This window comes from Mesocricetus auratus, unplaced genomic scaffold (assembly GCF_017639785.1).
Source record: "Mesocricetus auratus isolate SY011 unplaced genomic scaffold, BCM_Maur_2.0 Super-Scaffold_4256, whole genome shotgun sequence".
Lineage (NCBI taxonomy): Eukaryota > Metazoa > Chordata > Mammalia > Rodentia > Cricetidae > Mesocricetus > Mesocricetus auratus.
This window is the reverse complement of record NW_024429182.1, coordinates 39,511,393-39,531,193: the sequence shown is the minus strand read 5'-3', so window position 1 is coordinate 39,531,193 and position 19,801 is coordinate 39,511,393. Positions and strand designations below refer to the sequence as shown.

At 39.0% G+C, this 19,801-nt stretch overlaps 1 protein-coding gene and 1 non-coding gene across 2 annotated transcripts in view; one reads left to right on the top strand and one right to left on the bottom strand.

The window, feature by feature from the left end:
* The window catches only part of LOC101832671 (aldehyde dehydrogenase, cytosolic 1), a 35,291-nt gene extending 22,510 nt beyond the window's left edge, over positions 1-12,781 (bottom strand). The window contains exons 1-5 of the mRNA XM_040746543.1: positions 12,663-12,781; positions 10,675-10,779; positions 4,606-4,746; positions 2,797-2,926; positions 912-973 (exon numbers count right to left, since the gene is read on the bottom strand). Coding sequence (XP_040602477.1) covers positions 912-973; positions 2,797-2,926; positions 4,606-4,746; positions 10,675-10,779; positions 12,663-12,728 — 504 coding nt within the window. The 5' untranslated portion in view covers positions 12,729-12,781. The remainder of the gene's footprint in view (positions 1-911; positions 974-2,796; positions 2,927-4,605; positions 4,747-10,674; positions 10,780-12,662) is intronic.
* Positions 6,248-6,354, top strand: LOC121135538. The gene has a single exon (XR_005872642.1). It is a non-coding gene; the product is annotated as a U6 spliceosomal RNA (small nuclear RNA).
* Positions 12,782-19,801: the final 7,020 nt, after the last annotated feature.

The following is a 19,801-nucleotide window of genomic DNA, read 5'->3' as shown; positions in this document are numbered from 1 at the left end:
CACATCACTGAGCTAGGTTCAACACAGGACAAAGAGCATTGTTAAATGCAAAGAGGTGTCACATCCAGAGGGTGAATGGGGAAGCTAACGTTTAAACTTATCCAATATTCCTAGCTGATAGAGTGATGTAGGTGTGCTTGGGTGTTTTTATAAGCCTATGAAGTACTTAAACACTTCTATGAAATGCAATGATATGTTCAGTTTCACTAAACAAGAGTCACTGTTATTTCAAAAACTTCAGGACACTTTGCTGTGTTTTAATTTAGCCTTTTAAATTACATCAAGTCAGCTATATGTAGCCAGTGTCTTGTGTTAACTCTAGAGGAAATCAGGTTACAATGAGAACATGATTTTTTGGAAGAAGAATTTTGAGTCCCCAACTCTGCTACCTAAAGGGACAATACAGGCCAAAGACTATTCCAATTTTCATGGAGCTTATTCCTTCCCCTTCAATCTAAAGGCATTTTCCAGGATTTAAACAGTCTTGCTTCAGTTGCTGTCCACAGTGGGAAGACTCAAGAAGAAGGCAACTGGAAGCAGTTGGGCACAGTTGTGTGCTCTGACATGTACCAGCACAGATGAGCTGTGATAAACCTTTGCCACATACTCATGAGACCAGAACATAGCACAATTTCCATAACAGTCCATGCAGTAAACACTTAGGGCTTATTTGGCAACACTGAAACACCCTCAAAGGTACAACAGTATGTTGAGGGGGATCTGCATCAGTTAGCTCATATCCAAGAAACAAAGGTACAGGAATATAATATTCAGGCAGTCATGCTTATGGAATTTACTTCACTCTTAACCTTCACACAAGCTTCACTTATGTGCGGAAGGGCTTAAGATCATATAGAGTTTATAGAGTTATTGCTTTCTTTCACCCATTAGAGTCATGAAGGAGAACTTACAGGGAGGATTTGACCACACACCCCAATTGGTTCACGTCTTGTGTAAGTGAAAATATCTCCATCTTGAAAAGAGAGCAGACACAGCATCCATTAAAGGCAAATGTGGTAAGATGCATGGCAGAGTGATTCAAGTTAGTTATAAGAGGAAATCCTCAGTGAGTAGCAAAAGGGAAATAAAATATCCTATCTGTAAGGTTGATAGCATAGACAATAGAGTCCTTAAGCAGCAATTCCAGTCTAAAGACTGGGGTACATGAAAATAAGTGACAAGATGGGGAAAGACCTGATAGGCTGTTAACTCCATTCCCTGTATTCACAGATGGCTGCCTTCTGTATCACTCTCATACAGAGTAGTTCAGAAAGGAAGTGGGAGGTGATGTACTCTCACAGTAAGTGCAGAGTCACATGCAAATGTTTGCAGCATCTCAAATGCCCCAGTAGCATCAACTTTTAAACAGGTAAATTATTTAAAATAGTAAAACTTCTCCGAGGCATAAGAAGTCTTTCTCTAGACGTGATCTAGTGCAAGGTTTCCTTTTTTTCTACTAAACATAAATGCAATCTCTTATTCTGTGAGTAAAATATCTAAAGTGAAATGTGATTCTTCTCTATCTTGATTTAACTGAATTTTGTGCCTCACTAGCAGCACAAGCCTAAATATATCTTGGGAGAGGACATCTTAATTGATAAAATGTTCCCATCAGTCTGCTCTGTAGGCAAGTCTGTGCAGCATTTTCCCAGTTATTGTTGGATTTGGATGGCACAGCACATTGTGAACAGTGTCATCCCTGGGCAGATTATCCTGGAATGCATAAGAAATAAGGCTGAGCAAGCCATAAAAAGTAAGCCTATAGTAAGCTTTGTCTGTCCATGACCTCTGCTATCTACTGTTTCCAGGTTTCTGTCCTGATTTTTTCCCTTTTTTCCCTCAGAGATGGAGTATAGTGTGGAAATACATGTAAAAGAGATCCCATCCTTAACAAGCTGATCCTGGTCATGATGTTTTATCACAGCAAACACTCACTTTGATATGGCCCCTTTTGGAGTTGTATATTTTGTTCTGACTTCCACAGGAACCTGCTACCACACCAGCACTTTCCCTGTCAAATTCTAATGGAACTTAAAATGCCTCCGAAGAGTCATGAAATAGCCCCCATCCTAATACCCCTGTTGTTTTATTCTCATCTTCTAACTTCCTAGCTAACACCTCTTATACTGTATCTTCCAGTTAGAGTGGAAGTGCACATCATAGACAGAACTTGAAGCTGATCGTTTCCATTCCTATACTCTTTACAGTTACAGATGTGAAACTGCCTCCAATTCTTCCTAAGCTGATTCTTTTCTTGTGAGAAATGTTTGTCATGTGTCTGCTCTGCTACTTGAATACTTCACTAAGTAATAGACAACATTTCCATGGAAAGGATCTTAACTCACCTGGTAATCATTGTCTTGTCTTGTTTGGATGTTTTAGGAGCACATTAGTGTAAATTGTGTTGTTGAAATACCCTCAGCAAAGTATGCTAGGCTTAAATGGGCACAGATTGGCAGAGCTAACTCATTCAGGACATTCAAAGTCCTAGGTAATAATATACAGAGGAGATATAAATGTCATTATATGGAAATGGAGCTCAATATACAATTTCCATCACCAGCTTTGAAAAGTTAGGAACCTGAGACATCTCATTCAGATTAGTAGTTGAGTCTATGAGAATGTTCTTACTAAACGATTCACAATGTTGACTCCTAAAAGAACTTCCAGAATCACAGCTGTTGGTGTGCATAGGAAAGCAATTATTTACCAAGTTGATGCATACATTTCTCAGGCAGATCTGTACTGATGGTCTTGCGTCTATCATCATGTTAGTAGTCTCCCAAGCATACTTACCACTTGGTATTGTTTGACCATGGATCTTGTCGGCCCAGTCTGCACAGTACTTTAATCCTTTTATCATAACCTCGAAATCCACCGTGTATGCCTTTGTGAAGATTATCCCAGCATTCATTGACTCCATTGTCTGAAAAATAGGTAGTAATATCAAAGTCCTAACTTTTAAAAATAAAAATTAGATCAAAAATATACAGTCAGTTTTTTTAGTGTTTATGTACTAAAAACTTTTTAGAAATACAAGGACTCTTAAATCTAATCTTCCTTTAAAAACAACTTAAGAAAGAATCAAATGTCTTTTTGTGGTCATATAACATGGTCCTGGTGAAAGAGGTAGTGAGGTTCTAATTGCCTGATGCCCCATAAAATTTCTGCCAGATTCTAAGTACCTTTGGCTAAGCAGTATCTGACCACTGTTATATAAGTTCACAGCTGTGAAAATGATTCTTAGTATCCTATCAGAGTTCCAGCACAATTGTACTTGTCATCTGACTGTATCTTTCATTGGGGATTTACTATAGCAGAGTTTTAAACCATAAACCCCCATTTGGTAAATATTTTTATAATTATTTCAACAATCCCTTCTATTAGAGCTCAGTGAACCACATGTAAGAGAAGTCAGAAAGATTTTAAGTGCCAGAGAAAATGGATGACACCAGGAGAGCAAGGCCCTCTAGATCAACTAAGCAAGGTGCACACTAAGTCAAAGAGACCGAAGCAGCAAGCACTGGGCCCGCGCAGGTCTGCACCGAGTCTTCTGCATATATATTATAGCTTTTAGCTTATAATTCTGACTCTCATGCCTACTCATGGGGCTTCTTTCCTTCTGTTTGTTTTTTGTGTTGAACTTCAAAATGATGGCTTTAAGTTTATCTTAGATTTTATTTTATTGTCATGTTTGGTTGTTATCTCTTAGAAATCTATTCTTTTCTAATGAGAGACAGAAAGGGAGTGGATACCTATGCAGGGGTGAGAAACAGGGATAAATAGAGGGAGGTGGGCAAATACGATCAGGATATATTATACAAGAGAAGAATCTATTTTACATAAAGGGAAAAATAAGAGGTTATGATGTTACACATTTTATCTCAGCAGTGACTTCTCTTTTTATGCAGACTTTAAAAGATGCTTTGAAATAATACATTCTACTGGGAGGTCACCTGGCAAGATGCACAGGTTTAATACTGTCCATTTAATACTTATTCTCCTCTCCCTATGGCTCTCAAGCTCACAGAAGAAATTAAAACTTCTCACTTTGCAGTTAAAACAAATAAGAAGAGCTAAGCTTTGGGAAATGCCAGTTACTTTCAACCAAACATTTCGGTTTGTATGTATTTATTACAGAGCTATATATTCTATTTTGGCATGTTTTGAACAACACAGAATCCTTAAGGAATAAATGATTCTCAAAAATTGCTGATTGTTGATATTTTGATAAAATAAAGTTTTAAATCTTATTGTCACTTAAGATTCTAAAGTTAGAAACACTTACTCTGAGTTGTAAGCTGTGTGCCACTTAGTTTTCAGTTGACTTTACTAAAATTCAAAGCTGAAAAGACAAAGGGATGGACCCTCCATCCTTGTTCTATACTGACTTATCTAACTATTGAAATTAGAAAATGCAGGCCCTGAGAGCATGAAGAGCTTTCATGAGTCTAGCACACCTGGCTTCTGGACTCTGAGAAGTTCTAGAAAAGGGCAGGAGCAGTTTGGCAATCTGGCTCAAAACCAAACTGACTGGCCACTTGGAGCAGTGCATGCTCTCCAGAGCTTCTCCAGTGTCTCCCATTGGTGCTAGTGAATACTCACAGTCAGGAGCAGGCGATCTCTTTCCATTAAGTCAGCCAGCTTGTACAGGAGGCGCCCTCTTTCTGAAGCATCCATGGTGCGCCATGGGGAGCCAATCTGAAAAGCTTGCCGTGCAGCCTTCACTGCTTTGTCAATATCTGCCTGGATATTCAGGATATTCAAAATAGTAGATGAGCAAAAATGACACCACAGCTTTGTAAACTAGGACACAGTCCTCACAAGCTGGAGTTGACCTTCATTAGTCAAAAGTCCAGGACATTTCACACACTCTGCACCACAGATATGTTGGAATGATTTCTTTTGATTAATGTTTCAAATAAGCTCCATATCCTTGTCAAATAGTTAAACTCTTTCAAGTGTTGTTCTAACAGTTGTTACTTTATCGTGAGAAAAATCTATTCCTCATTTTACAGATGAAGAAGTTAAAGCAAAAAAGGAAAGACTATCTCAGAGTGGCTGTAAGTCAAGTGCCCTGTTCACAGCTCTACATCTGGTACTCAGACCCTCAAGACCATACTCTCTCATAGCCTCTCAAAACAGTGCCACCACCTGTATGACAACTCTATAAATTTATGAGTTTGTGTTAAATGCTTCACATTTAAACCAAAGCACTATGTGTATGATAAGCCTCTATTTCCCAGTTGCGTATGAAATGATCCACTCTAGTCCCTAATTAAGTAGAGAAGAGAGTCTCTTTTATTAATAATATGTTGTTTATAATCTCATTAATTGAAGAAAAATGCAATAATAGAATAAAGTCACACTCGCAGTGTTTAGCTTTCTTGTTTTCAGTCCACTACATTTTCCCTTTAGTTTATCCATTTAGATTTCCTAAGCCACTTCCCTTCCAAACTTTGCCGTGTTTACTCCCACTCTGTGTAGATCTCTACTCAGACTTCTTTCTACTCTCTTGTAGTCCACCTGCTGAAAGCATCACCACTCCTTCCATTACTGTGTCATGTGCTTTTTTGACTTCATCAAATCAGCTGCAAATAGCAGGTATATAAGGATATTCCACAGCTTTTTCTTTACAAGACTCACCAACTCAGGAACCCCATAAATCAAGATGATCAGAAGGGCAGTGGGCTACATCTTCTTGCAATGCACCTTGAGGATGAGGATACTGTGGTTTTCAAATGACACATTTTAAACTAGTGCAACACAGCTCTGTGTCAGTCCCTCTCCTCAGTGTTCTGTCATTGGCCTTTGCTTAATAAGAGGTCTCTTGAGCTCCCTGGTCTCTCCAAGGAATGGAGAGAAATAACTTTGAAACATCATGTAGCCTTGTATGAAGAAAACAAAAACAAACAAAGCCACAACAAAAAACTGCCTTCAGAAAAGAGTATAAGCAAATTTGTTCCTGGTGTTTTATCATCTTAGCATGGCTCTCCTTTTCTCAAACCAGATGTTTAATCATGCAGGACCAGGAATAGACTAAAGAAAGTGAATTTTTAATACTACAGAAAAGGAGTCTGAGTTCTCCTTTTTAGTTTTCAGGCATCCAAATATCTATCCACTGAATAACATTCTATCAGTTGGCTAACAATAGGACAGTGAGGTAAAGAGTTTCTTCTGAAATATTCATTAGATGGGAGGAGCATACAACTGCACATTACACTATATTATTATAAACACAGGCCTCCTTCTAGATTCCGCAGCACATATGCTAAAATTGGCATGATACAGAGAAGATTACTCTGGCCCCTTCAAAAGGATGACATGCAAACTTATGAAGTGTGTCATATTTTTAGAAAACCAAGAGAAAACAAACAAAACAGGTGAAGGAAACTATTCAAAACTAGAAAATGAAAAATAGAAGCAATAAAGAAAACACAAATAGAGGGAATTCTGGGAATGGAAAATCTAAGTTGAAAACAGACCTCCCTTAGTATCCTAGAAGAACTGTTGCCCAAATCAGCAACAGATTCTAAATTCATGAATGCTAAACTTATGTAGTATTTACACATAACCCCTCAGACATTGTTTCAGTAACTATACTTCTGATACTGAGTCCAAATGCTAGGTACATAGTAGACACACTGCACTGTTTCAATAATAATGACCAAAATTGTCTGCCCACTCAGCGTGGACACAGCTGTGGCAAGCCTCCTCACATCATCTTTGTCAGCAGCTACACATTTCAGAGCCCACGGTTCAATTCACCAACGTAGAATCTGAGGGCACAGGTGGTCCACTCTTTTCTAAATTGAAATAGATTGTGCTACAACATGTTTGAAGTTCATTGTTATTATCTTTTTTTTTTTTTTTTGGTTTCTCAAGACAGGGTTTCTGCGTATTGTTGTGAAGGTTGTCCTTGAATTTGCTCTGTAGATCAGGCTGCTCTCGAACTCACAGAAATCTGCTTGCCTCTGCCTCCCTAGTGCTGGGATTAAAGGCTTGTGACACCAACGCCCCATCATTGTTCTTATCTTTAAACTCACAGCCGTCTCACATTTTCTATGTAGCAAGCATGCCAAGTGCTCACAAGATGGGGTCAACTAGAAGAAAACCCAACGTGAAAAGGATGACAGCATCCTAGTCCATTCTAGCATATTCTTTCAGCTTCTCTACCCTCTCTTGCACAGGTCTTTACTGCTGCCCTTTGTAAACAGCCTCCTACTCATTCTTCCACTTCCTATGCTCCCAGGTTAACTTTCGTGTAATTTCTCTCATCACATTCCTTTGTGTTTGCAGCTGCTGGCTCCACCCACAATCCTAAGAGCAAGACCAAAGCTCTCTGGTTTTCAAGGTCCAAAGTTTTCTGGACACTTCACTTGCACGGACTTCCTGTTCACATTTCTCCTACTCTAGCTGAGTCACCCTTCTCACCTTTGCTACTGAAATTCTCTTTGCATAGAAAATGTCCTACCAGCAAGCCCACTAACTTCCAAAGATTTACACATCTTTCAAGGCCTGTTTGAACATAACAATATACCACAATTGTCACCAAACACCCAGTTCAGTGGCACATAGTAATCCAGAGACAGTTAAGCTATAGGAAGGAAGACAAGTTCTTTATCACCACAAGTTACTATTGTACTTAAATATCAGGGACCCTGTTTATACGATAAGAAAGGAGACCTTACCTTGTGTTAGTAAAACACAGCAGAATTAGAACCAGCAATTTATGTTATATCTAACTTCCACATTCAATTTTCTCCACAGTGAAGTTCAATAGCACTGCTGTTCTACAGTCACGGCTATTGAGTTACTCCATATTGTATAGAACAGGAGTTTTTCAGTCTGTGCATGAGCCTGTGAAACTCCATTTTATGAGTTGCTTTTGACTCCACTTTGAGAGGGAAATAGTTGCAGCCCCACAGAGTTCCAGCGACTCCATCAAACCCCACCTACCTAGCACAGTCTGATGAGTGACTTACTCTTGGGGATAGGATAGAAAGCAAGCCATCCTATAGGTATACTGTGGAGAAATGAAAAGGTGTGGGCAAGTGGGCATACTAAGATCAAATCAAGGAAAGCAAAGAAAGAACTTATCAGACACCCAGAAAAGGGTACAAGTCCCTTGCCTGATCCCATAAAGTGATGGACACCTAAGACTGCAATGGAATGGCCTCTGAACAACTTACTGTCTGATATCTGGTGTGTGTGTGTCAGCTATCACAGACTCCTTGACTCAGGTGGGTCCCTACTATTGAAACTGCCTACTGAACAGCCTGTCTATACACATAATCACCTGTCTGAACTGCCATTTTCTGCTCTTGACCCAGTTTGGCCTTTAATCTCACAGTGGAGCTTCCCAGCTACTCTCTCCCACCTTACTCCAGGCCCTCCCAGCAGCTCTGCCCAGGACGGTTTTCTTACCATTAGATTCTTTCTAAGCCATTTCTAAGACCTCTTGAACTCTAATGCAGACTCTTCAACTTGCATTCATTCAGTAATCCATATATACATATACAGAGGGACAAATATGTTTACTATGTGGTATGCTATATGAGTTAGCATTCTCCTCAAGATTACTAAGATGGGTGACTTTTATACAAAATTGCTGTCATTTAAATGCCTAAGTCTTGTGAATTTATTGCTATTCAAGACACCTAGATATTATGGAAAGGCATAAATATATTCATCTATGTTTTACATATGGCATATAAGACTCTTATGACTTATTCTTATTGATATTTATAAAACAAATCATACTTTAAATAAGTATTTTCCATTATGTGACAACATTTTTACATCATCATCCAAATTTACAAGTCTCATAAATGTTCTTGATAATACTTTTTGTAATATTAAAAAAATACTTCAGTGTTCCTGAATAGTAGAGTTTTATTCAGGGACTAGCATTTCCAAGTGAATTTTTTTAGAAACAGGGTTTCTCTGTATTGTTTTGGAGGCTGTCCTGGAACTCACTCTGTGGACAAGACTGACCTCGAACTCACAGAGATCTGCCAGCCTCTGCCTCCCGAGTGTTGGGATTAAAAATGTGCACCACCAACGCCTGACTCCCAAGAGAATTTTTAATTGAACACAAAACAGTAACTAGGTTACCTGCAATTTCATCAAATTCTGTGGCCTAAGGAAAGTAAAGTATTACAGTTTTGAAGTCAGAGCCACTGAAGTGACAGATGTATTTTCTCTGGACCCTGCCCCACTACTGTGATACTATGAAAGGTGGGATATGACACATTGGCAGTCCCACTCTGCCTGTGCAATGGCATCTCCAAAACCTTTAGCCTGTGACCTAGTTAGTCAGTCCTGCATATCAGACCCAACTGTGAACTTTACCAGGTTAGAGCCTATCTGTAAGCAATACTAGCCATTCCTCATTAGATTCCTCACAAATTGCTTGAACATCAACAATATAAAAAGACAATTTGTTGAATAATTCCAAAAAGAATACAGATACAGGAATTTGGTTGGGAAGTAGGCTCTTGTTTATCACAGACTATATTACTGACAATTTCCTTACCTCAGTTCTTCTCGACTCTCCTAATGCTGTGACACTTTTTTTTAAAGCAGATCCTCATTTGTGGTGACCCCAACCATAAAACTATTTTTGTTGCTACTTCACAACTATTAACTTGCTACTGCTATGAATCATAATGCAAATATCTGTTTTCCAACAGTCTTAGGTGACCCCTGTGAAAGGATTGTTCTACACCACCCCTCAATGGGATTGCTACCCACAGGTTGAGAATCACTGCCTTAGAGGACTCATTTGTCCAGACAACCAGATTGGCACAGTGACTTGGCTTGCAGCTTGCCTGTGTATGTATTAGTCTCTTTGATCATTCTACAGGAAGGAGAGTTGTCCCTGGCAAGGCTGTTGAGATGGACACCAGTTTTCCCTTCTGTGCCTGAGGAAAATGGTCAACCTAACTGACTCTCTTAGCAAAGTCCTCAGCTTGCCTGACAAAGTTTCCACTGAACCCAAGCAGAGAGTTTTCCTTTGATGATAGGACCAGCCCCAGTGTCAGAGCAAGATGTCCCCTAGGAACTAAATGGTCAAGGCTTCAATGTTACAGCACCGAGAATATCACTTTTTGTTAACTGACATCTACAAATTCATAGTCTTCTTTCTTTGGTGTAATTTTAATTGTCAAGGAGAAATCACGATTATCTGACAAGTACCCTAAATATGTTATTCTATTTAAACTCCATGTCCCATATTAAATACTAGTAATAACTCTTAAGAAAGGAGACAAGTTATATAATAGGTCATACTTCACTGTGTTATAGTAGCTTCATACTATTGAAGTTTTGGACCCCACCTCCACATTCTAGATTCCCAGACAACATTAAAAATGCTAACATTGGATCTATAGCCCATGTTTTTTTACTGTTTCTTGTTCTCTTGATTTTATGGGTTTTTAAAAGTTCTTATGTATTATATATATGTAATATATATATATATATATATTTGTTATCTACCAGATGTGTATGTGGCAAATTTTCTTATGCCAAGGACAACAGAACATTCACCCAACTGCCTGAGCAATCATATTTTCATGTCTTTCATTGAGCTTACAGTGGGCTTTGAGCTCAGAACAGTGAGACACAAACACTCCTGGAATGAACTGGATCTATGGGTGTTGGAAAACTTACCTTGTCCCCTTCTTCTACATGACAGATGACATCCTCAGTTGCAGGGTTAAAGACAGGAAATTTCTTGCCACTCACTGAGTCATGCCATTCATTGTTTATGAAGATCTAGGGCAATGAAGCAAAGGCAGATAAAAAGCATTTAAATATGCAGTGTGTTGAGGTATTAAACACTGCCTAAAAGTTATGTAACTTTCCCTGGCTAAAAATGTGTGTGTGTGTGTGTGTGTGTGCGCGCGCACGCCTGTATATGTGTGTGTGTGTGTGAGAGAGAGAGAGAGACAGAGACAGAGACAGAGACAGAGAGAAGAGAGAGAGACAGAGAGAGAGAGACAGAAAGAGAGAGAGAGATTCAACACCTAAAGAAACATTGAGGTTAGGCAATTGGGAATTCAGGTGTGTGTCACTAAGACATTGCAACTAGTAGTAACTAGGAGAGGCACCCTTAGATCACTGTAAAAAGTCTGAATTTCAATATTTGCACCCTGACCTTGCTTTTCATTACTTGCATTTGACTCCATTCCTTCCTCCTTATAAAGGAAATCTTAGCGTTGTAACAGGGCCATTGTGAGAAAGCTAACAGAAGTATTGCAGTTTATTCCCTGTGTGAACAAAAACATTATTAACTAGTAAGACATTTTTGAGCTTGGGAAAGTATTGTCACTTGATAACTCAAATTCTTTAAAAATGTGTGAATTTTTATTTACACTTATATGTGTTTGTCCATATGAGTTTCTGTGTAGCACATGTGTGCAGGTACATGATGAAGATGGCCTTGGCTAGCTTGGAACTGGAGTCACAGACAATTGTTCTTAGTCAACAAATGTGTAAGGTGTGTGCAACAAGAAAGGAGAAGTAAGATTCCCAAATCCCGAGAAACAAAATTCTTCACCCCTGAGACTTTTGGAAGAACCTCAGACTTCTCTTTGGTGCAGTCTTTGTCGGACCAGACATGACTATGCAAGACAGACTGACAATTAGGAGAAAAGGAGAGGAGAATAGCAAGGTTGGAAACAGATCTTGGAAAAGTCAGGTAAGAATATTCTAGAAGTTGAAAATGATTCAGGAAAAATACACTGGACTAGTATAGTTAATGTTGATCATTCCCAGACCCTGCCTCATGAGCTTCTTACCAATTACATGTGCTAGCTGTTATACCTCCTCAGGAAATGGGACTCCACACAATCCCATTGTAATTGTGAGAGAGCAGAGGCAGGTAGAGGTGATAGAGTTTCGCCAGTGACCATGTAACTTTCAAAGAAGCTCTTTCTGCAAAAACTCAATAGCAAGCAAGAGGGCACCTGTGGCATATACGCACTGCTCCTAAGGAGTTATGGCGACAGAGATGTGATGGGTGCACTTGGATTTATAAAGTTATAAAGACTTCAAATACAAAAGGTTTTGTAGTTTCTTCTTTAAAAAGAAATAGTTCTTAAACACTGAACTCCATTTCATCTACTCCAGTCAAAGAGGAACTGAACTAGGGAATGAGAGCTGAAAAGACGGCTTCTTTTGTACACACAAAAAAAACACTCTGAAGATTAAGATTACATAACTCTCTGACTACAGTTGTTATTCCTTCTCTTTTTGTTATTAATCTGCTTGCTTGTTCTCTTTTTTGTGCACCAAACACTGTTAGAGTATAAAATATCTCTTGGTGAAAATAATAGAATCTCTGACCTGGGTGGAAACTTAACATTACAGATCAATCACTTTGGACAAGGGACCACTCCTAGAAAGCTCTCTGCACAGGATTAATAGACCTGCTGCTCACTCTGCTTCACTGCACCCTGGCACAAGAACTGTTCTCAGAGAAGGAAATCTGTTCTCCTTAGACATGTGTCTGATATGGTTTAGAATTCACCACTGAATCAGCCCACTAACTTTGCAAGGATTTTATTTTTATGTTTGCAGAGAGCTCTTACAGATGCCACAACCGACCGTGGCTTTAATCAGGCCTCCAGGGAAAGCCCTGCTTGCCAGTGTCTTACCTTAGTATACTGAATCTTCAAGTTGGCCAGCGGGGCAGGGACTTCAGGTTGCAAAGAGGAAGACATTGCTGGTTTGGCTCCTGGAATTCTGGTGACAGGCTCAGCAAGTTAGTTCTGTTAGAGCCCTTGCTCTTTTTTAATCTGCTGGCACTAAGGGTTATTTGCATATTGGCATATGATTGGATGGGCAGACTCAAGGCAGGGCAGAAAGAACACTAATGTCTTCTAACACCAGGGACTGGTAAGATCATATATCATATCTCCTGCATATCAGATATTTATTTTTACAGTTCATAACAGTGGCAAAATTACAGTTATGAACTAGCAACAAAATAATTTTATGGTTGGGGTCACCATTACGTGACGAACTGTGTTAAAGGGTTGAAGCATTAGGAGTTTGAAAACCACTCATTTCCATTAGAGTCTTAGTAGTGTACAAAGAAAGACTGGAAATAGCACTCCTAAACGTTTAAATTCTGAGTGTTTTGACAATTTTTAACTATAGCATTTTCATTTTTAATACATGCTTCTTTGTGTTGACATTCCAGCACAAGTGAGGAGAGTACTGGAAGCTTTATGGTCTATCCTCAAAAGCTATTGCTCAGGGTTTAAAAAGAGATGTTACAATAAGCATAGGATCTAAGTCTGAGGGCTATAGAAAAGAATCCCCTCACAGCACGTTAATTCTAGGCATGTGCTCCTCCTTATTGTTCTCTCTTTACTGTTCTCTATTTGAATTCTTTTGTCCTAATTTGACAATAATCTCTGAGCTCTAATCTAATTCTGTTTCATTCTCCTCCTCCTCCTCCTCCTCCTCCTTCTGCTACTGCTGTTTTTGCTTCTTCATTTTCCTACTTACTTTTCCTATATTTTATCTTTTTACATTTATTCTAACTTCAACCAGCTTCTCCCTCCAGCTACTACCTCCCTCATCTTGTCTCTCCAGTCCTAGCGTGTGCAAGGCTAGAGTTTTTCAGGGTCATAGAAACAGATAAAATTTTGCACAGAGTGGTAAATTACACACAGCCTTTCTCTGTGGCTCAAGGTGGAAATGATTAAAGCCTTCAAGAGCTTCTTCAGCTAAGCGTTGATGCCACATGCCTTTAATCCCAGCACTTGGGAGGCAGAAGCAGGCAGATCTCTATGAGTTCAAGGCCAGCCTAGTCTACAGAGGGAGTACCAGGACAGCCTCCAAAACAATACAGAGAAAACTGTCTCAAAAAGCAAAAAAAGAACTTCCTCAAGGGAAAGGAGAGAGAGAGAGAGAGAGAGAGAGAGAGAGAGAGAGAGAGAGAGAGAGAGAGAGAGAGAGAGAGAGAGAGAGGAAGTCATTAAGGAAATCTTAGAAGGAAATATGTGTATGTGTGTGCTTTTGCTGTTTTCTTAAATATGACTAGCAAATAGACCATGGTAAAAATAAGTACAAACCAAAGAGTTAAGAATTTGCTTTAAGGTTAATACGAGGTAACCTTGGGACAGCCCTTCCCCTTCTGCTGGCACAGTGAATCCAGGGCACTCTTGTACTCTATCTCTTTGACAGCTATGACACAGCAACTTCAGACATGCCATAATTCTTGTCCTTGGGCATCTGTGAATGTTGCAGTAGAGGTCTCTTTTGCCTGGACACTAACACTGGCCAACTGACAAGGAAGATAATTGCAGGAAATAGACCTCTAAGTTTATACAAAGACCTGATTGATTGAGAGAGTAAAGTTTTTGAATGTGGTTACTTTCTTCTCAGAATCACCCATAGCTGGGAGGAATCATCCAAAACACCAATACATAGAAGAAATTGTGCTCAGTAATTGAGTCATGTATTGCTGGAGTTTGGGGCATGAATCCCACCATAGAAAGGGAGCACTATGAAGCCTGGCGGTAATGGCGTACGCCTTTAATCCCAGCACTAGGGAGGCAGAGGCAGGCTGATCTCTGTGAGTTCGAGGCCAGGCTGGACCGACAGCCTCCAAAACAATACACAGAAACCCTGTCTTGTAAAAACCAAAAAAAAAAAGAAAGAAAGAAAGAAAGAAAGAAAGAAAGAAAGAAAGAAAGAAAGAAAGAAAGAAAGAAAGGGAGCACTATGGCTTCACAGGGAATTTACATTTAGGGCAGTGATTACTCATAAAGCAAATACTCCGACAGCCCTGTGTGTGGGCCTCCCACTCAGAATGTGTGATCCTGGTGGGTAAGCTACATGACTTGTCAGCTGGTCTCTCACTACATAATTCTACAGTCTATAGCAAGAGAGGAACAAAATAGCACTCTTTGGATGCTCTGGTTATTAAGAAGGAACAATGACCATTTCTTTGTAGTAGTTGTTATCTCCCCTGCATGGGGACTTAGCTAGGGATTTGGAAACCTCTTTCTCTTTCCACCCTGAACCAAGCTTCTCATTTTGTAAACACAGAGAGAAACACAGCTTGTGTGATCATAGAGCTCACAGTATAAGGCTGAAATCTCACTTCAGGCAAAGCTTCCCCAGTCTGTTACCCTTCCTTTCCAGTCCTGCCTTGATATCCATGAGACAATCCCTACATAGCCTCAAGAACAGCTTGAGGTCTTTGAGTGAGTAGTTACACACATGGAAATAATTCATCTGAACAGGGAATAGCAAACTTTTTCTTAGGAAACATTTTCATCTTCCTGTGACACATCAATTCTGTTGTAATTTGGTCTACACTGATTAGAAGTAACAATAGAGAGCTGATGAATGGATGAGTGATTATGTTTTTAAAATAATTGTATTTGAGGAAAAATAGGAGGCAGGTCAGGTCTGGAGCACAGAACATTCTTCTAGATTCTAATACTGTACCTTTTAGAGATCCTTGAGTACCCAGCACCTCTCTCTGTGTTTCTGTCTCAATCTGTCTGTCTCTCTGCCCTTTTCATTTTCAAAACTTATTTTCTCTTTTACTAATGCCCTTTGAGTTAAATGCACAATTGCTCAATAACCATTATATAACATGCAGACTAGTGCTCTTGCCAATGCCCAAACAGCTGCATTTTGCAGAGTCACAGTTGTTTGTGCATTCAGAATTTGGCTATTTGATGTGTAAAAGGTAATAACACAGGCTGTGAAACATTCTTGGCATTCCATCTTACTCTCTCAGTAGGTGTATCATTCATTATCTTTCACTAACTAAATATGCAGGAATGTACTCCTGAAACCAAGAAACACTGTATGAAATAAAGGAAACTTTGGAGGCAGTTGCCATGCCAGCCCTTTAATTTTCAACAAGTATTTACTAAGCTTTATGTATGCATTCCTAAACTTCCACTTCCTTTGCCAGGGTGGTTTTTTCCTGATAAATACTGGGCTATGACAGGTATTTCTGAGGTTATACAAAAGTTTATTTCTAGGGATGGTTACAAAAGTCAAAGACTTGGACCGTTTGTTGTCAACCTCTTTGCTGATCTGACAGCTTTGAGATTTTCAGGTAACATTTCAGAATGTATTATATCTTTCACCAACCCGAATCTAAGAATGTCATCATATAGCTCTGAGACCTTTTGCAGTTTTCCCACTTTGCTATAACAGCCTATGTGATTTACTCAATTGATGTATTTGGAAATGCCTTGATTTTATTTTATATTGTTGCATAGCAGATTCCTTCATTGGTGAGGCATTCTATCCTTCAGGGAAGCTCCTTATGACAGAAGATGAAAGCACTCAAAATAGCTTCAGGGAATCCCTGAAACTAGCCAGAGTCATCCTCCTAAGAGTAAATAATATAGGATGTGGAAAGTCACTTTCTGACAAGCAAATCTGCAAAGAAGATTCTGATACAATACCAACTGCCTGGAAGAAGCAAAAATTAGCCAAGCTCTTGGAGGAGGTTTAGACCAACTGAATCACTTGGAAGGAGCACTTTCCAAAGTATTGAGTTCTCTATGGACTATGTAATGTGTTCCAGATTCCCAGCTTTCGAGAGCTGTCACCCGTGCTGTGAAATGCTTTGGTGAAAGTTGTCTGTGATTCATTTATGCTCCTGCAAGTAGCCCTCACTCCCTATTCTTCTATGTGACCCCAGTAAAACACATTGGTTCACCAAGTTGAACTTTGGTGATATCTGCGTGGTCTGTTATAGGCTCCCTACAACATACACCTATAATTTCACAAAACCATTTTAAAACGGGGCTTGTTATTTGTGTGTAAACTGGATCGATGCTACTGGACCATGGTCACTCACATTTCACTCAAGAATAACCTGTTTCTTATTTCTTTTGAAATGAGAGGTGTTTTGGGATGATAGCTTTGATGACTTTATTTTTGACCATAAAAGTTGTCTGTACCCAATTACAAGAATGAGCCAGTTGTGCATACCTAAGCACATTGTCTTCACAGGTAGCCTTGTTGATAATTTGTTTCTGGGGTCTAGTCTTTATTTGGTATAGAGACCATTATCTCATTCTGAGCTTGTGGGGTATCATTTTTCTTTTTGCACAGTGTTCATTTTTAACTGAATAATCCAATAAAGTAATTTATCAAAGCAAAGTTTACTCTCCAAGAATTGAGTAGCCTAATGAACTAAGAACAGCATTTTGAAAAACAAAATACAGTAGAATATAATATCTAGCCATGCACTATATATCCTGTAGGTCAACATGATTTCATGATTTTTTTCAAGTATACTTTATACTCAAATAATATGTTACACGTGTCGTTAAAAGTATATGTTTTATTAAACATGACATGAAATATATCACCTTATACATTATCTTAATAAGTATTTGTTGGAAATAAATTTTCTAGAAATAATAACCTCTAGGATTTAGATTTCAGGTTCATTAACATCCCAGAGCTGAGTTTTAAAAAGGATTCACATGAACCATTGAGTGGAGCAAACTTCTAGGAAGGGCTATCAGAGTTGTGTGATCAGCACAGTGTTCTGAAATATTTACAAGTTTTTTCAGTCATGGCAACAGGTCCATAAAGACATGTTAGATCCACAAATATCACAAGGGAACACTTGATGGAAAGAGTTTTTGTCCCATGTTGTGTTCTTGGAGGGTCAGTCCCAGCTTCTTTCAGGTCTTTTCAGGCCCTCAGTATGCACAGAAATTATTTCCCAGGTTCCTCTATGATCTCATGTATCAACTTATTGTGAACCAACCCAGGCTGTTTATCTTTGAGAGGAATTACTAATCACACTTGATTTACATACTACCTGTTGATCAGAAAATAAATGAATAAATTTAGTTCATATTTCCCAGAAATTGCAAACTTAGCAAACAATAATGCCAGAAAGGTCATATCAAAATAGATGGGCTGACGAGGAAGTACAAAAATATATCTGATGAATGTTCCCACGAACCGAGAACAATTTACCTAGTTATTGGCACTGCCAGACACAGGAGGGATGCTAAATCACAGGGCACTCTATATACACCAAAGACTGCAATGAGTGACTAGAATACAGATGATTTACTTTCCCAAGTACCTGATATCCTCTAACTCTTGTAAACATTATTTTTTCTCAGAAAGTTCATTATAATATAAAGCTGCTACTGGTGTTAATAGTATATTGTTTATCTTGTAATCTGACTAAATTTGTTTTACCTTGTGTGTGTGTAAAAGTGTGAAGTTTTTTGCTTTGAGATCTCCAAAATCATGTTATTCACAAATGGGGATAATTTGACTTCTGCTTTTTAAAATTCAGAGCCCATAATTTATTTTACTTGCCTGCAATCTGCAGACTTCCAATATTGATACAGAATGAGAGCAGTGGAAGTGAACATCCTGGCTTATGTCTCCTTCTAAAAGACAGAGTTCACTTTTCCCCATTCTTTGTGATACTGGCGATGCGATAGTCTGATATGTTGACAGACGGTTCCTTATGGTAACTTTGCTGAGATGTTGGATCACGAAAGGATGCTACATTTTATCAAGTACCTTTTTGGAATCTTATGAATGATGCTTTTCTGTCCTTTTGTTGAATAATGATATTTAATGTTTACAGTTTGTATATGTTGATACATCACTGCAAGTAATGTGTTCCCAACTATGAGTAGCTCCAAATTCTCGCTCAAGTATTTAGGATCCCAATTCACGACAGAAGCTAGGGTTCTGTTCAGTGCAATGTGGACAGTTCATGCCCATAGCCATATCTGTGTACATACAAAATCATTGTTAAAACCATTCAATACTAAGCAGCTTTCAGCCTTCCTTGAACAATCTTTGTTTCAGAGTCAAGAATTAGGCAACTGGTGAGTGGACAGTGATGCTGAGGGTTATCATGTTTCACAATGACATAGACTTTGAGAAAGGAAGAGATAGGAAGTTGATTATTTAACCTTTGAAATATCTGACAACATGAATTGTTGCTTAGTGGGAAAACCTTGATCCATTGAGTAATGCTAAACAAATTGCTTTGCTAGCACGCGATGATTGGGGTCATGGTAGTTTGTTGCTTGAGTCCTTAGTTAAAATAAATGTGTTTGTTACTTTAACATAACTTTCTCTACTCTGTCTGAATGCTTGGTGATAGAATATAATTGATAGGAAGCTCCTTTCCTGTGGAAAAAATTTAGAATTAAGAGAAAACTATAGAATGGACATTTTCTAAGATGGTGTTGCCTTTGCATATTTTTACTAAGCTGTAGGAAAGAAAGTTATTTAAAGGGATAGCTCCCCAAGATACTTATTGAACACTTGACATGTAATACAGGGGCAAGATATAATCCCACAGCCAGAGACTCTAGGAAACACTGAGGACCCTAAAAGAGATATGTATGGTACCCTAGAGAAAGGGAACAGGACAGAATTTCCTGAGGAGATTGGGAGCATGGCAGGATGGGGGGGAGGAAGCTGGGAGAAAGAGAGAGATTGAAGAGGAGGGAAGAGGAGAACTTGGGGGAGCAGGAAGGTTTAGTTGGGGAAAGAATAGAGGAGATCGGGATGACAGATACCATAATAGTAAGAGTCATTATAGGTTTGAAGAGAGATCTGGCATTAGTGAGATATCTAGAGACCTACAAGGATGATACCAACTGGTAATCTAACCAATAGTGGAGAGGCTACCTTAAATGCCCTTCCCCGATAATGTGATTGAGGACTTCCTTGTATGCCATCCTAGAGCCTTCATCCAGTGACTGATGGAAGCAGAGGCAGACACCCACAGCTAAACACTGAACTGAAC